Source organism: Leptosomus discolor, chromosome 12 (genome assembly GCF_034619465.1).
Source record: "Leptosomus discolor isolate bLepDis1 chromosome 12, bLepDis1.hap2, whole genome shotgun sequence".
Taxonomy (NCBI): Eukaryota; Metazoa; Chordata; class Aves; order Leptosomiformes; family Leptosomidae; genus Leptosomus; species Leptosomus discolor.
In genome coordinates, this window is record NC_141402.1 from 5,746,026 (window position 1) to 5,770,804 (window position 24,779).

The window sequence follows — 24,779 nt, forward strand, 5'->3', positions numbered from 1 at the left end:
TGCTGTAGTCATGATAAGCAGAAGTTTGTGGACAAACATTAGAAAAGCTCAAGTGATGTCAGCACATTCACTTCAGGCTTTCTCTATGACAAATGGGTGCCCTGCTTTTGCCTCTGATTGACAGAAGTGATTTATCACTGCATTTGTCAGGACGAGTTCTAAGCTCTTTATTTCGTGTCCTGTGTGCCATTACCAAGCTGTGATGTATTGATCACACGTAATGAACCTAGAGAGCTGTAAGTGAAATACGGAATGGGTAGGAAATACTGAGCCTGATTCTGTGGCTTATCAAAACCACTCCCCTCAATGGAATCTCTGTGTTCCTCAGGCTTATTCACCTTTTTCAAGGAACTATTCCAGCTACAGAACTGGTCAAAGGGGTAAACCGTAGCGTTCAGACAAAGAAACATAACAGCACCGAGCTTTGCTTGGTTTGAAAATTAACTTGCACCTTTCCAAAAGCTCTTGATATGCCTAAGTATGCTTTTATTTATCCTTTGCAGACTTTTTGGCATTTCCAGGTTTTGGCCAAGTAACATATGAAATACTGCTCTTGCTGCAATTCAAGTTTCATCTGGGACAAGCTTCACATATTCTGTGAAGCAGCGTCTGAAAGAGAGGAAAATTTGCTTTACTACTTGATGACCTACTTTTCTCCTGTATTGGATTAACAGGAATTCAATTTCATGGAGACATCCCTGAGATGCTATTCAGAAGGGCTAAGAGTAGATAACAAAATCACCTGAAATACAATCACAAAAAGTATGTGAAGGAGATCATAAGTATAAAAATCCCTACTGTGCAGTGTGAGTTGAGTGAATGAAGACAAGAGAGAAAAGGCATCCAACTCTGAGGTGTAATATTTTGCAGTTTCATCCTGAAATGACTCAAAGCGCAGTGAGTTCTCATCAAGCCTTTCCTCATGAAGGACGACAACATTTATAATTAGTTTGAAAGTTGATCTCCAAAGAAATCTTCATAGTAAATACTTGCTAGAAAAGGAACTGATGTACAAAGAAGGTAAGGCCAAGCTTTATTAGAAGCTTCTCAGAGCAAGTAATCTGCTGCACACCCATATGGAACTCAAACAGTCAAGCGTTCTGCAAAGAGGGGTGTGATAAGCATGTATGGCTATCTTCATTATCTTCATTTTTGCCTCTTTCTCTCTTAGGAGAACATTATTATAGCATCCAAATCAATACAGTTGGTATTAGACTCCAATTCTCATCAGTGAAACGGATTTATTTACAAAGACTTTTTTTCTTGATCACTCTATATCCCAGCATTTATTTATTGCAACTCTGGAACTGATTTTTACTGATTCTTCTGGTTATTACAAAGCCAAATCAATTTAGAATCCGTCTACTTCAAGTAATGCTAATTTTTGACAGTTGCTCAAATCCACTCAAAATTTGTAGTTTCTGGTTTTTAGTGTCTCCTTACGGTCTCAGAACATGAAGGTAGAGTTTTAACAACCAAGACTAATTTTTAATATGAAAGATACCAAGATCAAAATCTAATAGAAATGATGCAATAAATAAGACTTTTGTGAATACATCCCTGCAATGCAACCGCAGACTGATGTGTCGTAAGACTTGACAGAGGAGTATCTTCGCGACATTTGGTTCCAAAGGTAGGAAACTGATCTGCAGACAGAAACCTGACTCAAACTTTTCCCTACTAGTTGAAACAAATGCTCTTCTTGTCTCTTCCTTTCCTCATTTTCTCTTTTTGCTTTTAAAATTATCTAAACTGGTGGAGCTTCCATTATGCTGCCACCAGTGTAGTTGCTTGTAGAGGAACGCTGCGTATTATGGTTCAAAACACACAGCTCAGCATTGGTTCTTCTCTTAGCTCAGAATTCAAGGCGGTTTATTATAATTATTATTATTTAGGCTTTCCCCCTTCATGTTTTATCTTGCTACTACTCATTTGTGTTAGAGATCTTAGTCTCTATACTTCTGACAGCCAGTGAGAATGACTAGCTGGCTGCCAGTGAGTCAGCAACATGACTTTTTCACAGGAGATTACAAAGTTACATGGAAAAAAAAAAAAAAAAAAAAAAGAGTCAAAGAATGCCTGCAGGTGGAATAAAATTATAGGTGACACTTCAGCATAGTGGGTTAGCATTTCAAAGCCTTTTTTAAATTTTGGTAAAATATTGGTGGGGGAGGAAAGGGAGGGTGAGAGAAGACTGAAACCCTTACCAAAGTGCGAAACCAGTTCCTATAATATTGTAGCTTCACAATATTTTCATAGTTCTTTGTTTGCATGTCCAAGATTTTTGTGTGCTTTAGAGTTGCAATTTATAGCTTGGGGCAGGAAAAAAGCTAACAGGAGCATTCCACAAGATCACACATTGTCACGGAGAGTAAGACTTTATGGTTACATGAACAAATTTCACAGTAAACAAATATTCCACTTCTCTGGCTAGTTTTTACCAAAGATAATTACAACAACTCTCAAGGGAACTTCTGTATCTGTGGGACATTTTGAGATCTTTGCAAAACTTTAATCCATTCTCACCCTCTTAATGAGTGGGCATAGTTTCAGATTGGGATTTTTTGGTGGTTGGTTTGTTTGTTTTTCAAATCATTCTGCACTTTCACTGTCATAGTTAACTACTCAAGTGACTGAATTGAAAATTCTGGTCCGTTACAATTCCTCTGCCACCTTGCTCACTGATGCAGATAACAGAGGCAATACAGAGGGTGAAGGATGATGCTGAGTTGGGACAAATGTATTTCACAGCACACAGAAAACCAACACAGAACAGATGATGCGATCACCACCGTAATTTGCCAACCAAATGCCACTTAAGGGTTCTTTACATAAGGGGATGCATTTCCTTGCTTGTAAACCTGTGACAGGTTTCAGCAATAAATTAGTTCAGTGATTGATGGAAGGTCAGACTTCACTTCTGCTAAATTAAACTATTACGGAATTCACATAAAGATAAAAAGCACAAGACCAATTTTCCTCAATTTATTAGTTCTGCACTTCCTCAACACTTTAACATTGTTTTTGGATACCACTGAGTGGAGCTCAAATACCAATTTAGAAAAAATTAAACCTCTTGGGCTGTCGCCAGGATCCACTACATGTTTCTCAGTCTACCTCATTCACAGCCTTCAGAACAGAGCAGTAACTTTCATGGTGCAAACATCCATCTAAAGTCAGATCAGAAGTAAAATGAATTAAATGCTGTGGTTTTCTTCTTTCTATATACACTGTGGTTGTGATTATCCTATCCTCGACCTCACACGATGCCCTGCCTTTCTCACTTTTTCAAGATCCAAGTGTCCTCAAAAGGTGCAAACTGTGTGGATTGCCAGTATCATTGATCTTGACAGAAGGATTCATTTATACCAAATGTTAGCATCAACTTCTCAGTAAACGAGAACACACGCTGCAAGAAGTAACTGTAATGACATTCCTCTGTAAAAGGAGAATAATGGATGCAAAATATTTCTAAAATTACATCTTTAATAATACCTCTAACCTCCTGTGTACACGTAGCTGAAGAGGTCTTGCTGTTTCTTTGCAGTCAGACATATGCATGGCCAATTGTAAAGTTTCTCTCCATTTGCACAGCTGGTACTTAAAAAATACTGTCAGGAGAGACATTTCAGCCCAACAAGGGCCAATCCCAGATGGCACAAAAAGACAACCATAGTTGAATCAATGCCCAGAAACCTGTTGAAGTTTACCATCCCTACTGCAGTTGCTTACACAGGCATTGAGCTTTATTAAATTAAAGATTGGGGGGGGGTTGGCCTATGGATTTTAAAACCTAATAGGATAATTGTGGTAATAAACTCTGCAGGGCAAGGCTTGCAAAAGCAGCAAAAGAAGAAAAAAAATTGTTTCTCTGAGTAAATTTTGTTGTTCATTAACCTATATGTCTCCTGAAATACAGAATTTCGTCTTGTACTGTACATTTCAAAACTTGCAACCACTACTATGTTAAATAAAATAACTTACTTGTGTTACTAGTTTACTTTGGATTAATCCACATACCCCCCCTTACCTTAGCTATGATACGGCACAGATGAGCACCCTCCTGAGTAAGGCTGAATAAACTACTAATTGCTGACTCCGTGATGTACATACTGTCCGACAACTCTATTCGTCTCAGCAGGTTCTGTGTGACACAAGATAATAAACATAATTTACTTCCAATGAAAACCATTAGTGTTATATTTAAAGATGAGATGGAATAGAAAGTTTAGTTCAACCCATGTTGTCTTACTTCTCACCCAGAGAAAGGAAAAAACCATGGGCAGGAGTCAGACTGCTAACACTAACACATTTATCATTGCGTTTGAATAGATGTAACTAAGAATAGTGATATTTAAAAATAAATACAAATAGAGTAAGAGAACAGGTACGTGTGTGAGAACATACAATAAAGAACTCTTCAGCTATTTAGTAAATTATTATTTGGTTTGGCCTGGGATTGAACTAAAATTTTCCAAAGGCAAGGCGATACAAGATTTCCACCTTATTTATAAGGAGTATTGCTATACCCTTTCTAACACTACTTTCTAAGGCTCTGAGTTCATCACTATTCTCAGTCTACACAGAAAATGTCATTGATCATTACGGTGAATTCTTGTAGAGAAATGTAGGTTATTTTTCTAGTGTATTAATTAGGTTATTTATTTTTGTCTTTGTAAATAGTTATCTTGCTTTTGCTTGTGTGTCATTGCAGCTTCAGAGAAACACATCTGTCAGAAGAATATGAAGCTTATTTAATTTTCCTCTTTCTGAAAGTACATACAATAATTAGAGGAAAAATTAATTATATTTGTTAGGAGGACAGAGATAAACATTTTTATATTTAATGCAACTTTGAAAGAACTGTAAGGAAATATCCCACATTTTATACAAAATTCATTTATCTTCCCTTTAAGAGGCTGTGTTGTCCCACCTTTAGCATTAGAAAGGTGTTCCATAGAAGACATAACTTACCAGTTCAAATTTTGATATGAACCTTTCCTGAATAAAATCCTGATACACTGATGAGAAAAGAAAGCTCTTGAGTATGCAGTTTAAGATGAGAGTTCTGGCCTCTCACACAGACACTGAGTCTGCTCCAGAGCAGTAAACTAGCCACAGACAATGCCATTGTATGGCAGAAGTGGACACGCAGCTTGACTAAATGGTTTAGGAAACTGTTCTTAAAAATGTTTTTTGCTAAATGGCCTCTAAATCTAAGTCTTCAGCCACACAAATACACATGAGGTGACGCAGAGTATTTAATTCTGATCCCTTAAAAGAAAAATGGACTAGGATTTCAGGTGTATCAGTAGGTGCGCCAAAGTGCCCAAAGACAGAAATATTAGCAATGAAGAACTGCTCTTCAGCTAAAAAGAGTAAGCATCAAAACAACCACAACCTACTCACTGAATTTGCAATATGCAAAATTATTTACACACTTCAACTCATATGTGGCATTTCATGCAGTTCTCATAAATCCTGACAGAAGCGCATTAGCAAGTAGCTTGTTAGTTTGACTGCAATTCTGCAAATGTATTCTGGCGATTCTTACCTCCTGGTAATAATAATTTAAAATTATAAGGGATGTTCCTGAAAGAGCCACAACGTTTTTTGCTATCTTAAGGCATCAAGGCATGTTAGAATTTAACCAATACCATGCATTAATTTTGTTTTAGCATCATACTGAATACTATTTAACTATTTCCTCTTCATTTCCTCTTTGTCTGCAGGGACAACACAAAATTTCAACCTAACGTCACCTCTAAATATGGACGAATTAATCAAGCATAATTACATTTTGGGTTTTTTATTTGAGGAAGATTAGAAGTTACAAAGAGATTTCTACTGAAGTCTCAAGAAAGAAACAGTGTAAGTCAAGAGAGATTGGTTAGACTTGCAAGTCGCTACTATTTCAAGAATGGTCCAATGGAAAAAAATTTAATGCGTTTGTAGTCTCAGCTTAATTACTCTGTGTAACTCTGTGAAACTATACATCATGCCTGCAATGATACAGCACTGTTTCTGGAAGGTTACACACACACGTATAACCTGTACACAACACTATTTTATCACTACTTTCTGGAGCCTAAGACATGCTCTGGTTAAAATGTGTGCTGTAATAATATACTTGCTATATGTACATCTTCTGAAAAGTTTAGTTTCTAATGAGAATCATTGAGAGCAGGAGACACTTTTTTCAAGATTTCTAATGAAAAGCAGCGTCTGTATGAAAGAAAGAAAATGTGTCCAAAGGTCTTATTAACAAGACATTGTCCAGAAATTAGATGCGTTTCAACGAAGGAGACATACCAGGAAAAGTAAGTAACATAGCGAGCCACAAGATCATTGTGTTTGGGCTTTGAGGTTATTGAAGAATTTGATAATACGAACACCTCAGTTTCTTTGCAAGACATTTGAATTACTGATCATAACTTTGCGGAAAATTGAGAGCTGTAATTCTAATCCTCCTCTTAATGGATGCGCTCCATCAAGATTCAACAATTTGAAAGATTTTTTTTTTTTTAACTATAAACTAACCTGTGCCTCATGTGTTAAAGCCAGCTCTATCAACTGGCCAAAATACTGAGCAACAGTGGTGAGCGTGTCATTAACACAAGATTTCATGGACTTCAATATCTGTTCATCTTCAGTTTGTACACATCTGAAAAGAGAAAGGAAAGGGGTGAAGGAAAAAAGATGCAACAGGCAACCACTGTTTTATCAAGCTGATTGTCACAGGTGAGCTCTGTGTTAATAAAGGGGATATAACAGGAGTTCAACTGTTCTGAAGGGCACTGTCTTTGTGCCATTAGCATCACAATGACATTAATCAAAGCTTTGTCTACGCACAGTGGCTATACCATCAAAGGACAGCAGTGAACATTAATGAATGATTTTGGGATCAATTTACTTCACAGACTGCAGGCCAAATTTTGCTGCAGGTGCTGTGTGTTTGTACCAGTGTAACTGATATTTTCCACTTATGCTCATAGTTACAGTCACTCTGGGATGCCTGCATTTCAACTGCAGCTGTGTATATCCATCCGTCATTCATGACCAAAGAAATGCTTTCAGTAATTTTCATTTCTTTACCTTCCTTGCATAGTTTAATGATAAGAAACCAAAATGGATGTGTGTCCAGATGAGTAGAGTCCATTTAAATTTAAACAGCACACTCAAAAGTAAAATTAGTCCTTCTATGCAGAAAGATTATGTACAGCAGCTTTACAGAGTTAGTATAATCATCCTATCACTAGCGATATTTGGCTGTAAGTGAAGAAATGAGACAAAGATGGAAAACTTTATACCATTCAAATGAAAAAACTGATACTTCCTCACAGAAATGAACTCATTTGAATTGTCAAAATACGTTCCACCCAGGCAGGCTACTGCAATGAAAGATACAGTTTGGTTGATCAGTGTCTCCACCTACACAGCTTTACCTATCTTTCACCCATCTATATCAACTTTTTGTCAAACAGACAAGGAGGGAGAGGGCTGATTTGGGGCAGACACTATGAGATCAGAGCTCTCATTAAATTGGTGTGTCTCATAGTAGGCTGCAGAAGTAAAGTCTGAGTTGTGTCGGTTTGGCAAAAAGCAATAGTGCTCAAGAAATGATCTTTCCTGATAATTAGATGGTATCTTTCTCCCTGATGATCCGCTGAGCAGAATGACTCGAACAGTGTCTAAAATAAATCGAAAAGGACTGATTGAACTGTGCTGGAGGAAACATGATAACTTATGCTAGGCAGGGGAAATGTCATGAGAAGAATTATAAAGAGATTCTTATTTTCTGGTATCAGCATTCTGAAGTGCATGGAGCTGAGTAAACCTACAATTGCAATTTAAAGAAATGTGTATGTATTTCAGTTTGATTTACTAAATACATTGATATGTGCATACAGAAACGTGTAATATGACAGTCTCACAATGTAAGTTTTCACACCAGCTGAAATCCTAGCTCCACTGAACTTGAAGGGAACTTTGTCACTGATATCATTAGAGCCAGACTTTCTCCCTTGATGTCTAAAAGCCCTGAAAAATCCACTTGCATGCAGCTTTGTGTCTACACCAGGCTCTTTGTGCATCAGCAGATCCCATCTTTCATTAGGATGCAGTCTAGATAAAAGCAACTCACTTCACCCAGAGGTTCAGATTTAGAAAGCCTTTCAGAGCTGCAGGGTCCTAATTCAAATAATTGAGGGTGTTAGTAGATTTGTACTTGTCATTAGAAATTCCACAAGATAATAAAACAGCAAAGTGAATATTTAAACTAGAAAATTTATATTACCTTTCTGTGAATGCTGTAAATTCTGAACACTTGTCTATTAAAAGTTTTTCAAACTGCAGAGAGAGAAAGAGAAAGTGGTTTTAAAGCAATATCCATATACATCATTGCTTTTTAAAAATAAATAATGCTTGTTTATGATAATCAGGTGAAAACCCTCCAGAAACATAATATTTCACATGGACACCCCTTTTTCTACTTTTCTGAATAAAATGAGTAGTGTTAAAACTGAAGTTAACAAAAAAGTAATGTTTTCTACATCATAAATGCAAAGAAACTCACAAATGGGGCATCTAATTACTTTAGTCCTGCAGTCTTCAAAACCGAAACTTTTTTCAACATAATTTGTTGACGTTACAAGTGTTCAGAAACAATCCTATGGTAATATAGGATCCAAAAAGAGTCAAGAATGTTTCCGTCTCTGAAAAGGGGTTAGAAAGCCTTAAACAAGGGACAACTATAAGTAAGTAAGGATTTCTTACAGATTGTTTAAAGTTTTTAATTATTACAATAAAACAATTAAACAAGACAAACATGACATCAGGTAAGGCATCCTACCTGTTGTATTTCTTCTGAAGAATTCCTGGTGAACGTGCTGTATTCATTTATCATTGAACGCACATGGCAGTTGACTCTTACTGTCATGCTGTGGACTCTCTGCCATCTATTCTTCTCCAGCTTTTGAGCAATCCTGGTCAATTCTGTGCTTATGATCCAAGCTCTTTTTAATAGCAGCTGCAAATTGTCATATGTGCTATATTGTGAGGACAGGATAAGTTCATTTTGTTCATCCTTCTCAATGCTGATTGGCTTGGACTGGAGAATACACATACATTCACAGTCTGTCATCAACCTCAAATCTTCCATCCATCGCTGAACAGAATCCACCTGAATTAAGTGCATGCTAGAAGCCAGAGAAAGAGAAGGAAGAATGAGGTAAAGGAAAATTACCTTAGAATAACCACCATGAATACCATACAGTTGCATCTACTTAGGTTGCAATTGACTGACAAAAGGGAACTACTTGAACAATCCTTTTGCCTCTAGTAACACAGCAACATGCTTAGCTTTCTATTCCAAACATAGGCTTTGGTTTTCTAGTCACCTTTACACCACATACCTTATTATAAATTTATTTGTGAAAAGTCAGTAGAGATTAAAGATAAGTAAACAGGAGAAGTTTACACTACACTTTGGGGGGGAAACATTTCCTTCCTGTACATTCAGAGTTTAATACGATGAAGGAACAAAGTTATGGGTGTATTTGCCTGTTGTTTACATGACTGTACTCTCAGATTTTTCTAGACACTTTGCCCATTCGACACTTGACAGAAAAAGTGTCATCCTGCAGCATCTCTCCAAAGCCGCTCCACCCAAATTGGCACAGCCAAACCAAGACAGTGAACAATAGTGCCAGCAATATCTGTTTCTGCCGTATCATAATCCCTCAAACCTCAGCTGGATTTCTACTTCCTGACCAGTCTTTTACCTTTCCTCTTATTTCTCACTGCTCTCTACAATTTGCACATCTGTCTTCCAAAGCACATTTTTGCACTATGGCAAATATGATGTGAATCAGAAGGGCTGAAGGAAACTCCTTCATGAGTATACTCTGGCACACAAGGGCAATGGACCTGCATTTTGTGCCCTTGCAGCCTCCAGCTAGGAAAACGTGGTACCCGAGATGGCAGCTGTACTGAGCTGTTGAGCTTATCTTTGTGTTGATCCTGAGTTCCCCAGAGCCTTGAGGTAGAGTTGCCTAGGGTTTTTTTCCCTATAGTGAGGTGCCCACACCCTAATGAGAAAGCCTTAATCCTCACCCCAACCACACTCACATACAGAGCCGTGTTTTATTCCACATGACTAGTGTCATTAACACTGTACCTACCAGGTCAGACAGAGCCCAGTTTGCATGACTGCATTCACCCTTACCTACTTTGTCTTTGCAGACAGGCTATGGTTTCTGTTTTCGTTTCATTTAGCTCAAGGAATTCTTTAGTGGCAGCACCCTGATCCCTTTGACTTCCTGGAAATTTGCTCCCTCTCCCTGAGGCTGCCTGGCCCAAGGCTGCCTCCTGAGGTCTCTCAGACCATCTGCATAAAATGCAGGCTCCCAGCTTTGTATTTCTGACTCTCACCTACCACACCTAAGGCTGGACCTCTGTTTCCCTTTGCAGGAGGGAGCTCCCCAAGGAAGGAGCATCGCCCTTGCCCAGGGGTCCCATCTGACCCTTGCTTCCAAACCAAGAACAGAACAGAAATCATCCATCTACATTTTTTTTTCAGATTTAACAGTAGGTACAGATTATTTCAGTTTACATTTCCCCTCTGCAGTTCTCACAAGAGATCAGTTCCTCTAGTAAATATATACATTAAAAAAAATTAATATCAGTAGTAGATAAGAAGTATATATAAATATATATATAAAATCTAAGGGACAGTTACACAGAGCTAAGGGAAAAATACAAGAGTTATTGTGAAAAAGAAAGCTGCAATGTATTTTTGAATTACTTAAATTTTACTCATCTTTTTGCAAAAGCTTAAAAGATTCTCAGTGATGGTTGCTGAAATTAATCATAGTTGCAATGATAAAGTCTGACTTTATCAATATCTGTCCCCTCTAGGCCCATTATATCCCCCCTCAATGCAAAATCATTCCCTGGTAATAAAGCAAAGCAGGAGGCCAAGAGTTCAAAGAATCACTGCAAGTCTCCACGGCATAGCAGATTTTGAATTTTATATGTTTAAAACGGTTTTTGCAGAATTTATAAACACAAGCATGACCAACAAATGTAATATTCACGTACACAACACATTTCCAAAAAGGGCACTTTACTCAGCAAGAATTTCAGATTTCTGGTCTACAATGAATAAACTATTTTTAAACAGTCTTCCTCAGCTGAAGAGTCAGTCTTAATTTTTGGCAAGTCTTCTTAACATAACATAATTCAAAAGTTTAGTATCCCTTCCTCTAGTGAAAGATGGATTGATACTAAAGGATTCCAAAGAAATGAAGATGGAAGATAAAAAAGAAATTAAATTAAGCAAAAGCAAGTGAGACTGGACTTTATTATTTTTTTCCAAACTTCTATTGGTATCCTACAGCTAGCCTGACAGTGTAGTAGATTGTTGTCTACCTTCTGGATAAATGCTGCAGTTTTATATGATGCTATACCAGAAACAACAAAAAGAAAGTTTGTATTATAGTCCCTGTTCTTTTAGGCCAGGTGCTGATTTATTGCAACTCAGCATCACAGCAGTAATCCTCTGTGCTGTTCTATAAAGCCACACTGTTAGAACAAAGTCTGCAATTGCATTAGCCAAGCTAAGGATAACCAGGCAGAAGGCCTTTTTGATTCTTGTACTTCCATTTATACACTGAGCACCAGCTGAACTCAAGAAAACTCCTTCCAGACCACTGAAATAATATTCTGCAAATGACCAAAATGTATTAACAGGTATATGGAAAGGAGGCTCACCTCAAGTATAATTTCATATAAATCAACAGCAAACAAGATACAAGAGATCCATTTCATTGATCCAATCCCCCTTTTCACTATATACAATGAAACTACTTTTCATTTTAAACTTTATAGTCTAAGGCCTTTATGTCACTCAGCTTAGAATGTTGTGTAACTGCATTTCATGATCGATTGCGGCTCACTTTCTTCTTGCTATGTATAGTCTCCTTATTGCCTTTTTGGATCTGTAGCAAGGTTTCCTAATAAACAAAAATAACAACTTTGGAAGTTTGAGACCATGATTTATAATGATGTGTATAGTTTGCATGCAGTACAGGATAAACTCATTTGACATAGAATAATATATTCTTCATTTTTAAAGTACACTATGATAATTGATTAAATCTCTGTTTAATACGTACAAACTCCTACATTATAAATTCAAATGGAAGTAACCTAGAATAGAAGGTCAGAACAAAAACATCATTCACATTTCCTTTAACCCCAAAAGGCAATCTTCACTCTGAGAGGAAAAAAAAAAAAGGATGATAGAGTTGTTCAAAAAAAAAAACAACGTACAGATGTTAAAGAAGCTCTCCTTGTTTGCCTCTGTTCCTACTAATTGTCAGACGCACAACCCTAGAATTTAGGAAGTTCTGTCATTGAAACTTAGCGTTTGCTACCTCGCAGCAATGGCAAAAGTAATACCATTCATCTCCTTTCAGACAGAACCACCACAGAAAACTCCCCCTGCTCACTATGTTAGCTTTTCTGACACATTGTTCTTTAAAATACCCATACATCATGACTGCTTAAGTGAAATACATACATGATTCACCTTCATCTACATCTCCCTGTATTTAGAGAAAATCTTCCTAGTAGACTAATTGTTTATATATTAAAAATAATGAAAGCAAAAATTGTGATCATTTCTAATTAGCTATTAAGAATCATATTCCAGACACCATTTACTGAACTCCAAAAACAAGTTGAAAATTTCCATTTTGTCTCGCCATTACTGAAAAAAAAATAAAATCTACGCCTACGAAATAAAAACAGCCATAATGGGTCAGACCAAAAAAATCTGTCTAGCCCATTATCCTGCTCCCAACACAGCCATTAGGAGATGCATAAGGAAAGATTATAAGAGGCAAGACAAGAGCTGAGTGACCCCTCCTTCCCATCTTCTGGCAATTAGTGGTTTAGGTACTTCCTAAGCCAGAAGTTGTGTCTGAGCAGGATGTTTTTACAATTCATGAAACAAGAGTAGCCATTAATCGCTTTTTGAACTCAGTTAAACTTTGGCCTTTACAACATCTAGTGGCAGCGTCTCATATTGTTTATTTTTCGTATGAAAAAGTGTTTCTTATTGTTTGTTTTAAACTTGCTGCCTGGAGATATTAACACAAGCTCTTGCATGCTAATAGATACTGAAATGCTAGTTCTGCATTCACCCTCTTCATGTAATTCATTGCTTTACCTGCTCTACCCTATCTTCTCTCAGTTATCTCATTTCCAAGGTAAAGAAACTCAGTCTATCTAGTCTGTCACGATGCAGAAGTGATCATAGAATCATAGAATCATTAGGTTGGAGTAGACCTCTGAGATCATCAAGTCCAACTCCACTCCTCTGATCATCCACTTACTGTCCCCATCTTTTCAAAAAGCCCTTTCCAGTTTTCCTATGTTCTAAGATGTGATGGCAAGAGCACGCAATATCCAAGATTCAGGTAAATTATGGATTTGTACATTTGAATTACATTTTCTGCACTGTCCCTATTTTCCAAGAGTTCCCCAAATTACATTTCTCTTTTACTTACATGTTTTCCAGAGCTGTTTCGTTTTTACTTTCCAGAAAATCTACTTATTTTGACTTCAGAATCTTTTCCATGAGTAATGATACATAGAGTTCACTATTCTAGGTGTATGATGAAAGAGATTGTTCTTCTGTTCCCTTCCCCTCCTCACTTGCACTACTTTATGTTCATTAACATATATTTTTTTCTGACATTTTACATTTCAGTCACCCAGTATTGTGAGACTTCTTCTGTGTGCGCGTTATTTTAAATTAATCTGAACAGTTTTGCATCAGCAGGCAGTGGTGTTTTCCTGCTATCATAACTATTTTTCAGGTTGTTAAATACATAATCAAGATTGGCTCAAGCATAAGGGACCTTACTAGCGTGATTTTCCCCAGTTCTGTTTAACTGAGCAACAGTAGCTGGGTAACTGGCAGAGGTCCTGATGGATATAGGTAGTAGTTCCCCACCAGTTAGAATTTCTGAATTTAGTATGCCATGGCATATTGAAAAAAAGCAATTTATCTAGACTTTACACTATGAAAGCAGCATTTCATGTAAAAATAATAGTAAAAAATAATTCAATGCAAAATAAAAATTCACTAGAAAGTCTCCAGGATTTCTTCAAAGTCATTCCATTTTAATTTGGGTTATAAAATATTTGATGAAGTTTTCAAGAGCATTCAACTGAACTTGGGTAACTAGCAATTTGAATACTCTGAATTCTAGTGTGCTTGCCAAAAAACAGTCTTTTAAAAATTGTGTTATTTTGGTGCCACTAGCCGAGAACGACTTAGAGCAACAACATGTGAAAAGTATACTGCTTTGAAAGATGCCCAGGCTATGTTTCATACAGACGTTTCTGCACTAGATAACACCTTGCAGGCAAATTTCATCCTGGAGAAAGATTCTCATAAAAAAATACTCCCATTTTAAATTTCTAAAAAGCAGCATATCAGAGTTCTGTTACCAGCATTTCTCTTTTTTGCTATTTTCTGTCATCTAGCAAGTAGTTTGTTAACTAATGAATCACAAGATCTTTGAGACACACAAGATAGACTGACATCTAAAGGATTTCTCTATCTCATTGGTGCTTCATGAATACAAAAGTGAAGAATTAATAACTATGTAATATGTTTTAAACTTCCAGCTTGGAGGTCTCTACTAGAATTTTACTGGCAGCATGTACAATTCTTTTTTAAATTGCAAGTGTTATAATGAAAAAGATTTATACCTCCATTTTAGCACTGAGTTTCACTAAGTGCAAAAGTTTCACATTTTATAACATTGTGTTGAAGTCTTAGCTGATCAATTCACGTGAATAATTCCAGTGGTCATATTCATAAAGTGTAAAGACTTCTGCTTAGTCAAATTATGTTTTCGAGGCTTCTTAGCCTTTTTATCCTTTTTCACCTATTATGACAGATTTATTACCAATCCTAATGATAGCATTTAGTACAGCTTGCAGATAAGCCTATGGTGAAAGTCAATGCCAAATCTTACAACTGCGCTCAAATTTATTATTCTAATTAGCAGTAGATAATTAATTGGCAACAAACAACTTCTTGAATAGATTTAATGCCCTCTTTGAACATTAGTCATCTCTAATTTTTTTTCTAATTCATCTTTTAAAAATTATTCATAGGTACCAAATATACCCAGGGTCAGTTTCTACATCAATACAATGGACAGCAGAACTCAACTCTCAGTGGAGGGATTTAATGAAGAGCCATAGAGACTCTTATTTGTCCTCAAGTTGCTTCACACAATATTAATTGTGTAAGAGAGCTTTGTAGAACTATGACGTTGTATTTGCACTGATTTTAGCAAAATTTTAGAGAGCTAGCTATAGAGCTAGATTAGAAGATACAGAATAGCTTTAAGGTGGCTGCGAATCATATTCCTGATTTTTAAGTGAACACACTTGCTTTGTAGATCATTCCTAAGGTAATAAAGATCTATGAATATTGAATAGTTGGTATGTGTAATTGATACGGCAAATGATTTCCACTGTGTTCTTTTCCAGTAGAACATCAGCAATCCAGCTTTACTAGGACAAGAGATGAATTTAGTATGAATTATTTAAACCTTTAAAAAACACTGATAAAAGCAAGCTAGTTCCTGGTTTTCAAAAAGTTCACAGGCTATATAAAAATGGTGGTTTATTTTGCCTCAATTACTCAATTGTTACCGTTACTAAAGTATAACCATTTCCTCAAATGAAGTCAGTAACAGATAATGCAAATCTACAGCCCTGAAACATTTCTCAAAACAGAACAGCTTCAGGAAAGGTGCACTGGAGTCAGCCAGATATGCTGAAGTGTATTGTGGAAGGCAGAACTCTCTTAGCCAGAATTGATCACCCTTCTACATTTTAACATTTCCATTTAATTTAGGAGTAGGCTTAAACCACAAAGAAATGAGGCAGAAGTAATAGAGGCATTACCACTAGTTTCAGGAAGCAGCATGCCAGTGGACAGAATAAATAAATATCAGTAACAAAATCAGAATTACTCAAAGATCACAAGTAAAATACAAATGTATAACAACAGTGGTAATAAGTTAACTGCTTTGTTGACTAGGGACACCTCAATATTGCTACTTTTCTGGTAGCTGATATTTGTGAGTCTCTTCACCTGACCTGAAACCAACAATGGTTCCCTCCTTGCCATTTACTGAAACTTCAGTACCTCCAAATTCAGTTTGGCATCTGCACTTTGGGATGATGGAGTTACTCAAACCACCAGCCTCCTCAAAATCAGTGCAACTATGAAGAAAAATATTTTAAAACCACAAATGGCTTGTGCCTTGTTAAGCATCCATCCAACTTCTGCAGGGAGATCAAATGAAGAGCTGCAGCCTGAGAAACTTAGAGCTAAACATCTGTGGTCAGGCTACTGCATTTTGTGACATCTTATGTATTCATCTATACAGAAATGTCTATAAGGAGAATAAAAACACTACAAGTGCTTGTAATATATAAGGCATGATGATAACTATAGCTTCATCATACCTATTTAAAAGGCTGCATAAATCATTTAGTGTTAAGTGCCGCACCAACGATATTCTCAGCCCTTTATGTTTTTCTGAGAAATCCTCACTGTAAGTTGTCTCTCTAAAAATGTCTGGAAATATTATACCATCCCAGAATTACTGGCACGCTATAGAACATAAGGAAGACAATATAAAAATCACAGACCCATTCAGCTTGCTGACTAGCTTACTTAAAAACTAGGATAAATTTATCATGTATTAGCTTTCTGTACATGGTTAGAACTTAAGTAGGGCCAGGTCCTTTCCAGACTCTTTCAACTGAAGGGATAGTCAGAAGGCAAAAGGAATCAAACTGGTTCAAACTGGTTTTGTGGATCTTTCCTTTGTGCCTCGTACATTAAATCGGTAAAACAGTAGCTGTCTCAACAAGCATGTAAGCCACTGAGTTTACAGAAAGTAAACACCACAGTAAAAGGGAATATAATTCCCTGACAGAAAGAGCAAAAATGCTAAATAAACCCTATCGGCAAGTTAATAAGAGTATAAGGCTGCTGACTGGCAAAGCTGAGCAAAGAGTATGCTAATGCTGTCACAATGATCACCAACTAAAATACGCCTGTTGAACTCATATTTGTATAGTATTATTAATTCATATTTGTAATGAATACTATTGCATTTGTAGTGTCATTATAAACTCGTAAACTGACTAAAAATTCCAAACCCCTTTGATATTGGCATATTCAGACTTAGGAAACTGTTACGAGCTCTGATGAGACTTGATGGATTTTGATTCGACTTAAGGAATCCACCTGACTTTGTAGAGTGGCTCAAATTGCCTGCTTCTATTTGGACAATATGGTAGGATAGGGAAAATAATGCTCTCCCACCGGCCCAGCTGCTTGAGAGTCCATTCATGTTGAAGTGGGGGTGGGGAACTGCCAGTATAACTCCACTTTCCTAGACCCCTTGACCCAAAAGTGTCAGTTTGAATTACTGACATGCTCATATTTTTTTCATCTCCATTTGACCACTGATAAAACTAGAAACGAGGATGAGCTTATCAAATTTATTCCTTTTTTTAAAAAAATTTTAAATATTGGCCTTTTTCTTTCTTTCTATGTGTAAGACTTTGTTATCCATTGAAGGTCATCAGAGATAACTCATTTGCAACAGGACACTAATCATCATCTAAACTCCGCTTGCCTCTGCAAGCTTGTTTCAGCAGTAGTATGGACTGCATCAGCTACACTGAAATACTGCCTTTATACATACACCATATGGCATTTCTGTGCTCTGAACACAAAAATGTTAGGATAAGACCACTCAATGAATTCTTTGTTGGATAAGCTCCTATTAATTTTTAATTATATTTACAGAATATCAGTGTGAGATAGACAGAAGAAATATACATGGGGTAAAAAAGAAATCTGGTGACCAAGCTTTGTGAAGAATATTGGTTCTCTTGTTCAACACGTTACTTGATCATTTATTCTGCAGCGAGTAAGCAGATTCCCTTAATTCCTCAAGCAAACTGATCTTTGATGAGCTAGATGAAGTAGCCATTCTCTCCATCTGAGGTTAGATCCTGAAATAAGAAATTATTCTCCAATGCACAGACAAAAGCAGTGCTGAAGAGGCAAGATCTCGCCACTCTTGTTCTCTTTGCAAATGACAGCCTGGGTCTTGCAAACACATGAAACAGTTACAGGTTTTTTTCTGGAAAATGAGAGAAACCAGAGCTGAGAGGTCTTAGCTTTGTGCACAATGACAGAATCCACGACATTGGACTGTATTTAGCCCAATGCAAGAAGGACAGCATAGCCTGATGGAACATCACAAGGCAAATCTACTCAGAGCATTTTTACAGCTTCCTTCAGGACTTAAAGTCTGATTTGGTGACTGAAGAATGTTGACAATCTTGAAGGGATGTTGTCATCAGCATACATTTAAATTGCCAGTTACTGAGTACACACAAAGTTCTCACTCCCATAAATAGTTAGGCATGTTTCCTGCATTGTGTGACACAAAAGTCAACAAGGCCATCAGCAGGAGAGAACGTGCTGAAGATATTAACCAGAGAGTTCACCCCAGTTCTCTCCTTCCTGATGCTCAGACTACACTTGTAATTGCAGAGGACAATATTCCTCGTAGCCTTTTAAGAACAGCATGCTGTAAGACAGCAGTCCTTGTAAACACCTAGCGGGGAGGGAGAAATAGATGTGAAAGAAGAGCAGAAAAACAGTGGAAGTAATTTGGGGCCATAGACCATGGAAATGCTCAGACACAATCATGAGCAAGGATTAATTTGGATACTATGATGAGAGTCCATGAAAAAAGTACCAGTGCCTCACTGAACGTGTTTTTTTTTTTCTTCCTCCAAATCTGCCTTAATTTGTAGTTTAATAACAAACAGTACAGCTCTCAGTGCCTTTTCAAAGGAGTTATGACATGCATTATGAGCACCACCATTAGCCTTTCACCTTTTCCTATTTACTCATTTAAGGTCCTAACCCTACTGATTAAGTAAAACCTGGATTATTTAATGAAGGAAGCAACAACCATTTTACTGGGAGTTGCGAGATCGGTGTCACTCGGGGGACTACAGAAATTTGAGGACCCTCAGTCACATCTATTGCACAGCAGCTCTATCTAAAACAGTCAAAAAAGGAGTAAGAAAAGGACAGTCTGTTGTTGGCCTAAGATTCACATTAGAATGTTAACCCTTCTGCAGACAAGTTAAAAAGATGAAAACACAGTGTCACAAATATCAGAGTGAGTTGGTAAAAATAACTTCATCTCATTCCAGTAAGAAAGCAGTTTATAATCAAATTCAATATTTCAGCACGTGATTGTAGAAGGCAGAAGTCTGAAAACGAAATTTTACAAATACATTCTTCTGATAGCAGAAGCAACCAGATGAGATTTGTTCACAAATGCCTTTTAAAAAAAAAAAAAAAATCAACTCGAGCCCACAATAAAGTATTTTTAAAGTGTTTTATTAAGCAGCTATTCTAGAATTGCACTGCTCTGATGATTAGAAATGTCTTATTTCTGAACTAAATTTCCTAAAAGCCAGTTCATTCCCATTTTGTCTCATCTTTCCTTTTAAATAAGAATTCATATTTCAATGCATTTCTAGAAAGGAAACACATGCTTTCAGCTTCTGTTTTGCAAGCCTTAACACACAAAATTGTTTAGGTTTCTTTTGTGAAACTACATCGCTTTCCGCTCCCCTTGCCCTAAACAGTCTGGTAGATCTGTAAGTGCTGTAAAATTCATTTTTTCACTGAAAGACTTGATATCATGCTTGACAGCAAATGAAGTCTCACATTAACTTGCTCAGTGACGTTAGTACACCCTTATCTCCACCAGAAATGTCTCACTTCATGCAGTCTAGAACCGATCTTCCTGCCTTCATCACCACATCTTACTGGCAAATGCAGTCACAGTCATCTCATTATCAACTAATATACACAGGCCCTTCTCATAATTTTCTTTTCCATCAAATGAGCTACAAGTTGTTGCAGACTCCCTTGTTCTCAGCCCCTAAATGCAAAACCTCAAGATTTCCGTTACTTTTTCTTCAATACTTGAAGACTACTTCTAATTCTACGCTTTCAAAAATAATCCTTGCCGTTACCCTTTCCCATTTTACCTTTTGTCCATCAGCTACTCTTTTCTGTATTTACTAGTAAATTACCATGTGTATAATCACTGACTTTCCTTTGTTAAAAGGGAAAATAGGGAAGAAAAAGTTACCTTATCAGAGAATGATAGCAGGTTGTACAATGCATCTTTGGCAGGTTCATGTTTTGACACCCCGTTTCCCATTTAATCCCAAGCCTTTAGCTACTCTTTACTACAATTTTTCCTGAATTTCTCCTCTTTTCCTTTACAGCTATCTCTTATTCCACCCTCTCTCACTCAGATATCAGTATTATGTTTTGCTACTTTCCACTTGGAGCCACTATAAAATTTTGTTAGCAAGTTCAACAGCCTAAATAGAATCATTTTCCCACCTTTCACAAATTGACTTGTGTTTTTCTTCTCCCTCAGATATGTTCCTTTCTCTTCCCATGCCTGTAACATCGTCAAAACTAGATGGTTAATGTTCCTGTCTGCACTGAAAATTAAGTCTTTGTTCAGTCAGGGTACTGTGACTGCATTTAATATCTACTCCTTACTAAATACATAAAGCAAGCATTTCTTACCTTCTTTTTAAATCTATGTGGTTATTGAATTCAGGTAGTATTCGTGCATATTAAGTTCTCATGAACAAAACTCTTATTGGAAAAATTGTAACTGACAGTATATACTAGAGTCCTAGATAGTCAAATCACATCTTAAAATGCTATTTAATAAACACAGAACTACTGTGTTAGTCTCCCCACCTGGAGCCTTCCTTGTGCCCCAAATTAGGGTACAATAAAACAGATTACTCTGTGTGTGTGTACATGTACACACATGTGTATTGCATTTCCCTTCTCTACACACTACATCCCCCCAAACAACAGATTATGTCTAAGGCTCTGATCCAATCGGAAGACTGTGTTTCACTCCTGTCTTTTTCACTCCTATGCTTCAAAATTCTGATTTCTCTTCCCTTTCCCCTCCTTCTCCTGATACTATTTTATTCTTTCTGCTTACATATCCACTGTTAAATTGCAGGAGAGAGACCCCTGAGCCAAGCAGAGGCAGGAGGTATTTGTACTCCATTTGCTGTACACAGCCAGACTCGTATTTTCTGAATTACTTAAAGCTTGTGTGGCCCTCCAGCCATGATAAATTTACTCAGGGCATCAAAGCGATCTAGAGGACAGAGTCTTTGAGTAGAAATTCAAGAAGTTGGGCTCCAGGCTTTGCTTTCATACTAATATTCTGACAAGTTTTGTCACCTCCCACCATCCTTCTCTCCTGCCAGACTTTGTTGCTCTCCTCTGCTTAGGAGTATGAAGTGACACTTTCTTGCTCTTGCACTGAGCATTGTGCACAGCATGCTGATCTTGATTGGACCTTCCAGATTCTACTGTAACACACGTAGTGGAGAAGGGCAAAAAATCAAGGTTTTTCAAAGCAATCCTAAGAGGAATTCTGAAGGCTAAATAGCAAAAGGAGAAAGGAAATGAGTGGTTATTTTTACTACCATGAAGTTTCTTTTGAATGAGGGACAACAGCTGAAGTGCAAAGAATGCCTGAGCTAGAACAGTCTCATTAAAATATAAAATCTAAAGCAACTAGATTCCAAGACCTGAAAGAGACAAGAGTTCAGGAAGGTTCTTCAAAATGCTGAATGAAGTGAGAAAACAACCACAGCCCAGTTTCCATGTGAAAGTAAAGATGAGTGGGTTAGGAGTCCCATAGATTGCTCATTCCTTGGAAATCATTCATTACCGAGGACTTCTCACCTTGCTGCTGTTCACAGCATCTCTGATAATCTCAGATGTAAAAGAGGAGCAAGGGAGAGAGCAAATCTTGCTGACAAGATCCCCATTGCACAGGTGTCAATCTACATCTTCAGAAGGGAGTGGGTGAAAAGAATTACATACCACGGAGGAGAGAACCGGGTGGCTTTTATGGGGACTGAGATACTATTACAATTGATGACAAGAAGAGAAGACAGAAAAGGATCTCTTCTTTTTCCCCTTTCTGAGTGAGTAGGATGAAACAGCATATCTATTTATTTCTCTTCATTTAGGGAGAGCAGGGTTTAGGTCACTGACAGTGAATCTCTGGCACAAATGAGTTATCCATGATTCATAAGGGAATGCAGGCTCCACATTCTGCAGTGCATTAAAAACAGAACAATGATGTTTTCCAGAAAAAAAAACCCAACACATCTTTCTGGTATCATTGCACAAAAATAAGTCAATTATCCCTTTTTAATTATTTATTTAGAATCAATAAACTCTTACTGGACATGAAAGGAACCTGGGAAACAGCTAACAGGAGAGAAAAAGTGTAGTGAACACCATTGTTTCACAATAATACATCCCAGGTTCAATAAATTAGCCTCTGGCACCAAATATAAATAAATGGGTATTTTATGCAAGTACAATATTTTGCATTAAAAACAATTAAAAGATAAGTGGAACTAGGTTTTTTTCCTGCTATAATGCTTTATGGTACCTCACAGTAGAGCAAGCAAATTTGATGTGAAAATGTATCAGAAATGGAAATCACAAAATATTCCATAATGTTAAGCCTGTTATAGTCCCAGCCATAGCTAAAGAAATTTGCTTCATATAAGTTACTGTGGGATAACAGAACTTCCTCACAAGTGGGAAATACATGTCTGATACACAAAAAAAAAAAATAAGTGGCTTATTCAGTGAATAGTCTCGTTTTCTTTCCCTTTGTCAGTCTTTATTGTGACAGTCTTCAAAGGAAGGAAAAAATATCTCAAGTGTCTGATTAACAGGCCTTTCCTGCTGCCAACATATAACCCAAAAATAAGATAACTGACTTCACTGTATAGAGAAGCAAATGCGAATAGATCAGTTTTCTATGTGATTTCTATGTTCTATTGTTTTCTGCAGTGCAAATATGAGTCAATATAGCTTTATTAAAGGATTTTCATCACTTCATAAAATTTTCAAAGCATATGCTCAGTAGTTTCTCAAAGTCTATCAGTTGTCAAACAGGATGTATTTTTCTATAACTGTCAGAGACAAAAAAAAAAAGAATCAGGCAGGAATCTCAGTGCTAAAAGGCTGTGCAATTTGGATTCCATCTCTCACCTGACACCTGTTTCTGGAAGGACTCAAACAGTGCTTTTCAATCCAGATCCTAAATCTGAAAACATTTCAAACAGGTTAAAAACCGTGGATTTGGGGCCATCACTAACTTCAAGGAGATGGAGTTTGTCTCTCCAGTGTCTTTCTCCCACAAATGTTTCATTTAACTAAATTCATTATTTGATTAGAGATTATCCATAAAAAGCAAAGCAACTGAACCTTCCTCCTGAAATCAGGAGACATTAACCAATTACATGATTCCCATTTTGGGAAAGATACAGCATTCCTCTTCAATATATTCCAGAAATTATTAATATAAATAGATGGGCTCAAAGGCACTAACAGGTACTCCATTCTCTGTTACCAACAAAGGCACTAAAACCCCTCCTCACACAGCAAATCAAACAAGAAAGCGCCCTGCTTTCCGGCTTCTCACAACTCCTATGCACAAAAGCTGAAGACAACCCATTTCCAGTAGACAGCAGAAAAGAAGTGCCAATGAACCTATTTAAGGCTGGTCATAAAACAGGCATTAGAAACTGTGATAAAAGGCGCAAGCAAAACAATAATAGCTCACCACTATGGCCTACCTTTAAATTACATTCAATTCTCTATGTAGAAGTAGTGGGGAGAAAAAAAAAAAATCAAAAAAAAATCAACGCTACATGGTGCAAACTTACTCCTATAATTGAATCAGTGAAAACATCATTAAACATCTTCCAGCTAGGTTTTGCCAGCTGCGTACTGTCAAGAGAAGTTGTGTGCTTATGTCTTTGCTTTTCTCTTCCCTCCCCATCTTTTCCCGCCACCTCAACAGCTGACCTGAACTTAGAAGTTTTGAAGACTTGAAATACTCCAGACTGCTCTATTCAAGTCAAAGTCGTATAGTGAAATTTTGAAGAGAAATACTGATAGACATGTCATTGGTCCTACTGAGACTGAGGAGGGATGGGACAGCATCCTCTTCCTGTATTCAGGGAGCATCACCCTTGTCTCACTGCAGCCTTGATCTGTTAAATATATGGTTGGATTTTCCATCAAGCATAACCTCACTGGAACTAGTCTTCCCTGTACTTCACAGCTGCCTGGAAAGATGGCTGGTGATAACAGGGGTGAAACTATGGCAGGGCATATGCCAATTAAGTCATTATCTTGCTTTTGTCCATATCGTATGAATATGTACACTTGTAGTAACACAGAGTTCAAATCAAAAGCCATAAGACTTCACACACACAAAAAAGTAGTTGTTAGATCCACAGGACTACAGACAAAATATCAAAATGCTGTTTAACACAGACCTAGTAGTGGCTGGCAGTTTTCTAAGCAATTTTTTTGTTTCTTTCCTCCCACCCACCTTTTTTTTTTTTCAGATCAATTTTTATGTGCCAGACTTGCAGTCACAATGAAGAGCACACATATATGCAATCCGTGCTAGTCAAAAACCCAGCACCTGTGGGTTAATAACAGGCCAAATACCTCCTGAGTCAGACCACAAAGT

At 37.1% G+C, this 24,779-nt stretch overlaps 1 protein-coding gene across 1 annotated transcript in view; it reads right to left on the reverse strand.

Moving 5' to 3' along the window:
• INSC (INSC spindle orientation adaptor protein) overlaps positions 1-24,779 on the reverse strand; it is a 91,295-nt gene that overhangs the window by 49,431 nt on the left and 17,085 nt on the right. The window contains exons 2-5 of the mRNA XM_009954461.2: positions 8,852-9,197; positions 8,297-8,349; positions 6,541-6,664; positions 4,031-4,144 (exon numbers count right to left, since the gene is read on the reverse strand). Coding sequence (XP_009952763.1) covers positions 4,031-4,144; positions 6,541-6,664; positions 8,297-8,349; positions 8,852-9,197 — 637 coding nt within the window. The remainder of the gene's footprint in view (positions 1-4,030; positions 4,145-6,540; positions 6,665-8,296; positions 8,350-8,851; positions 9,198-24,779) is intronic.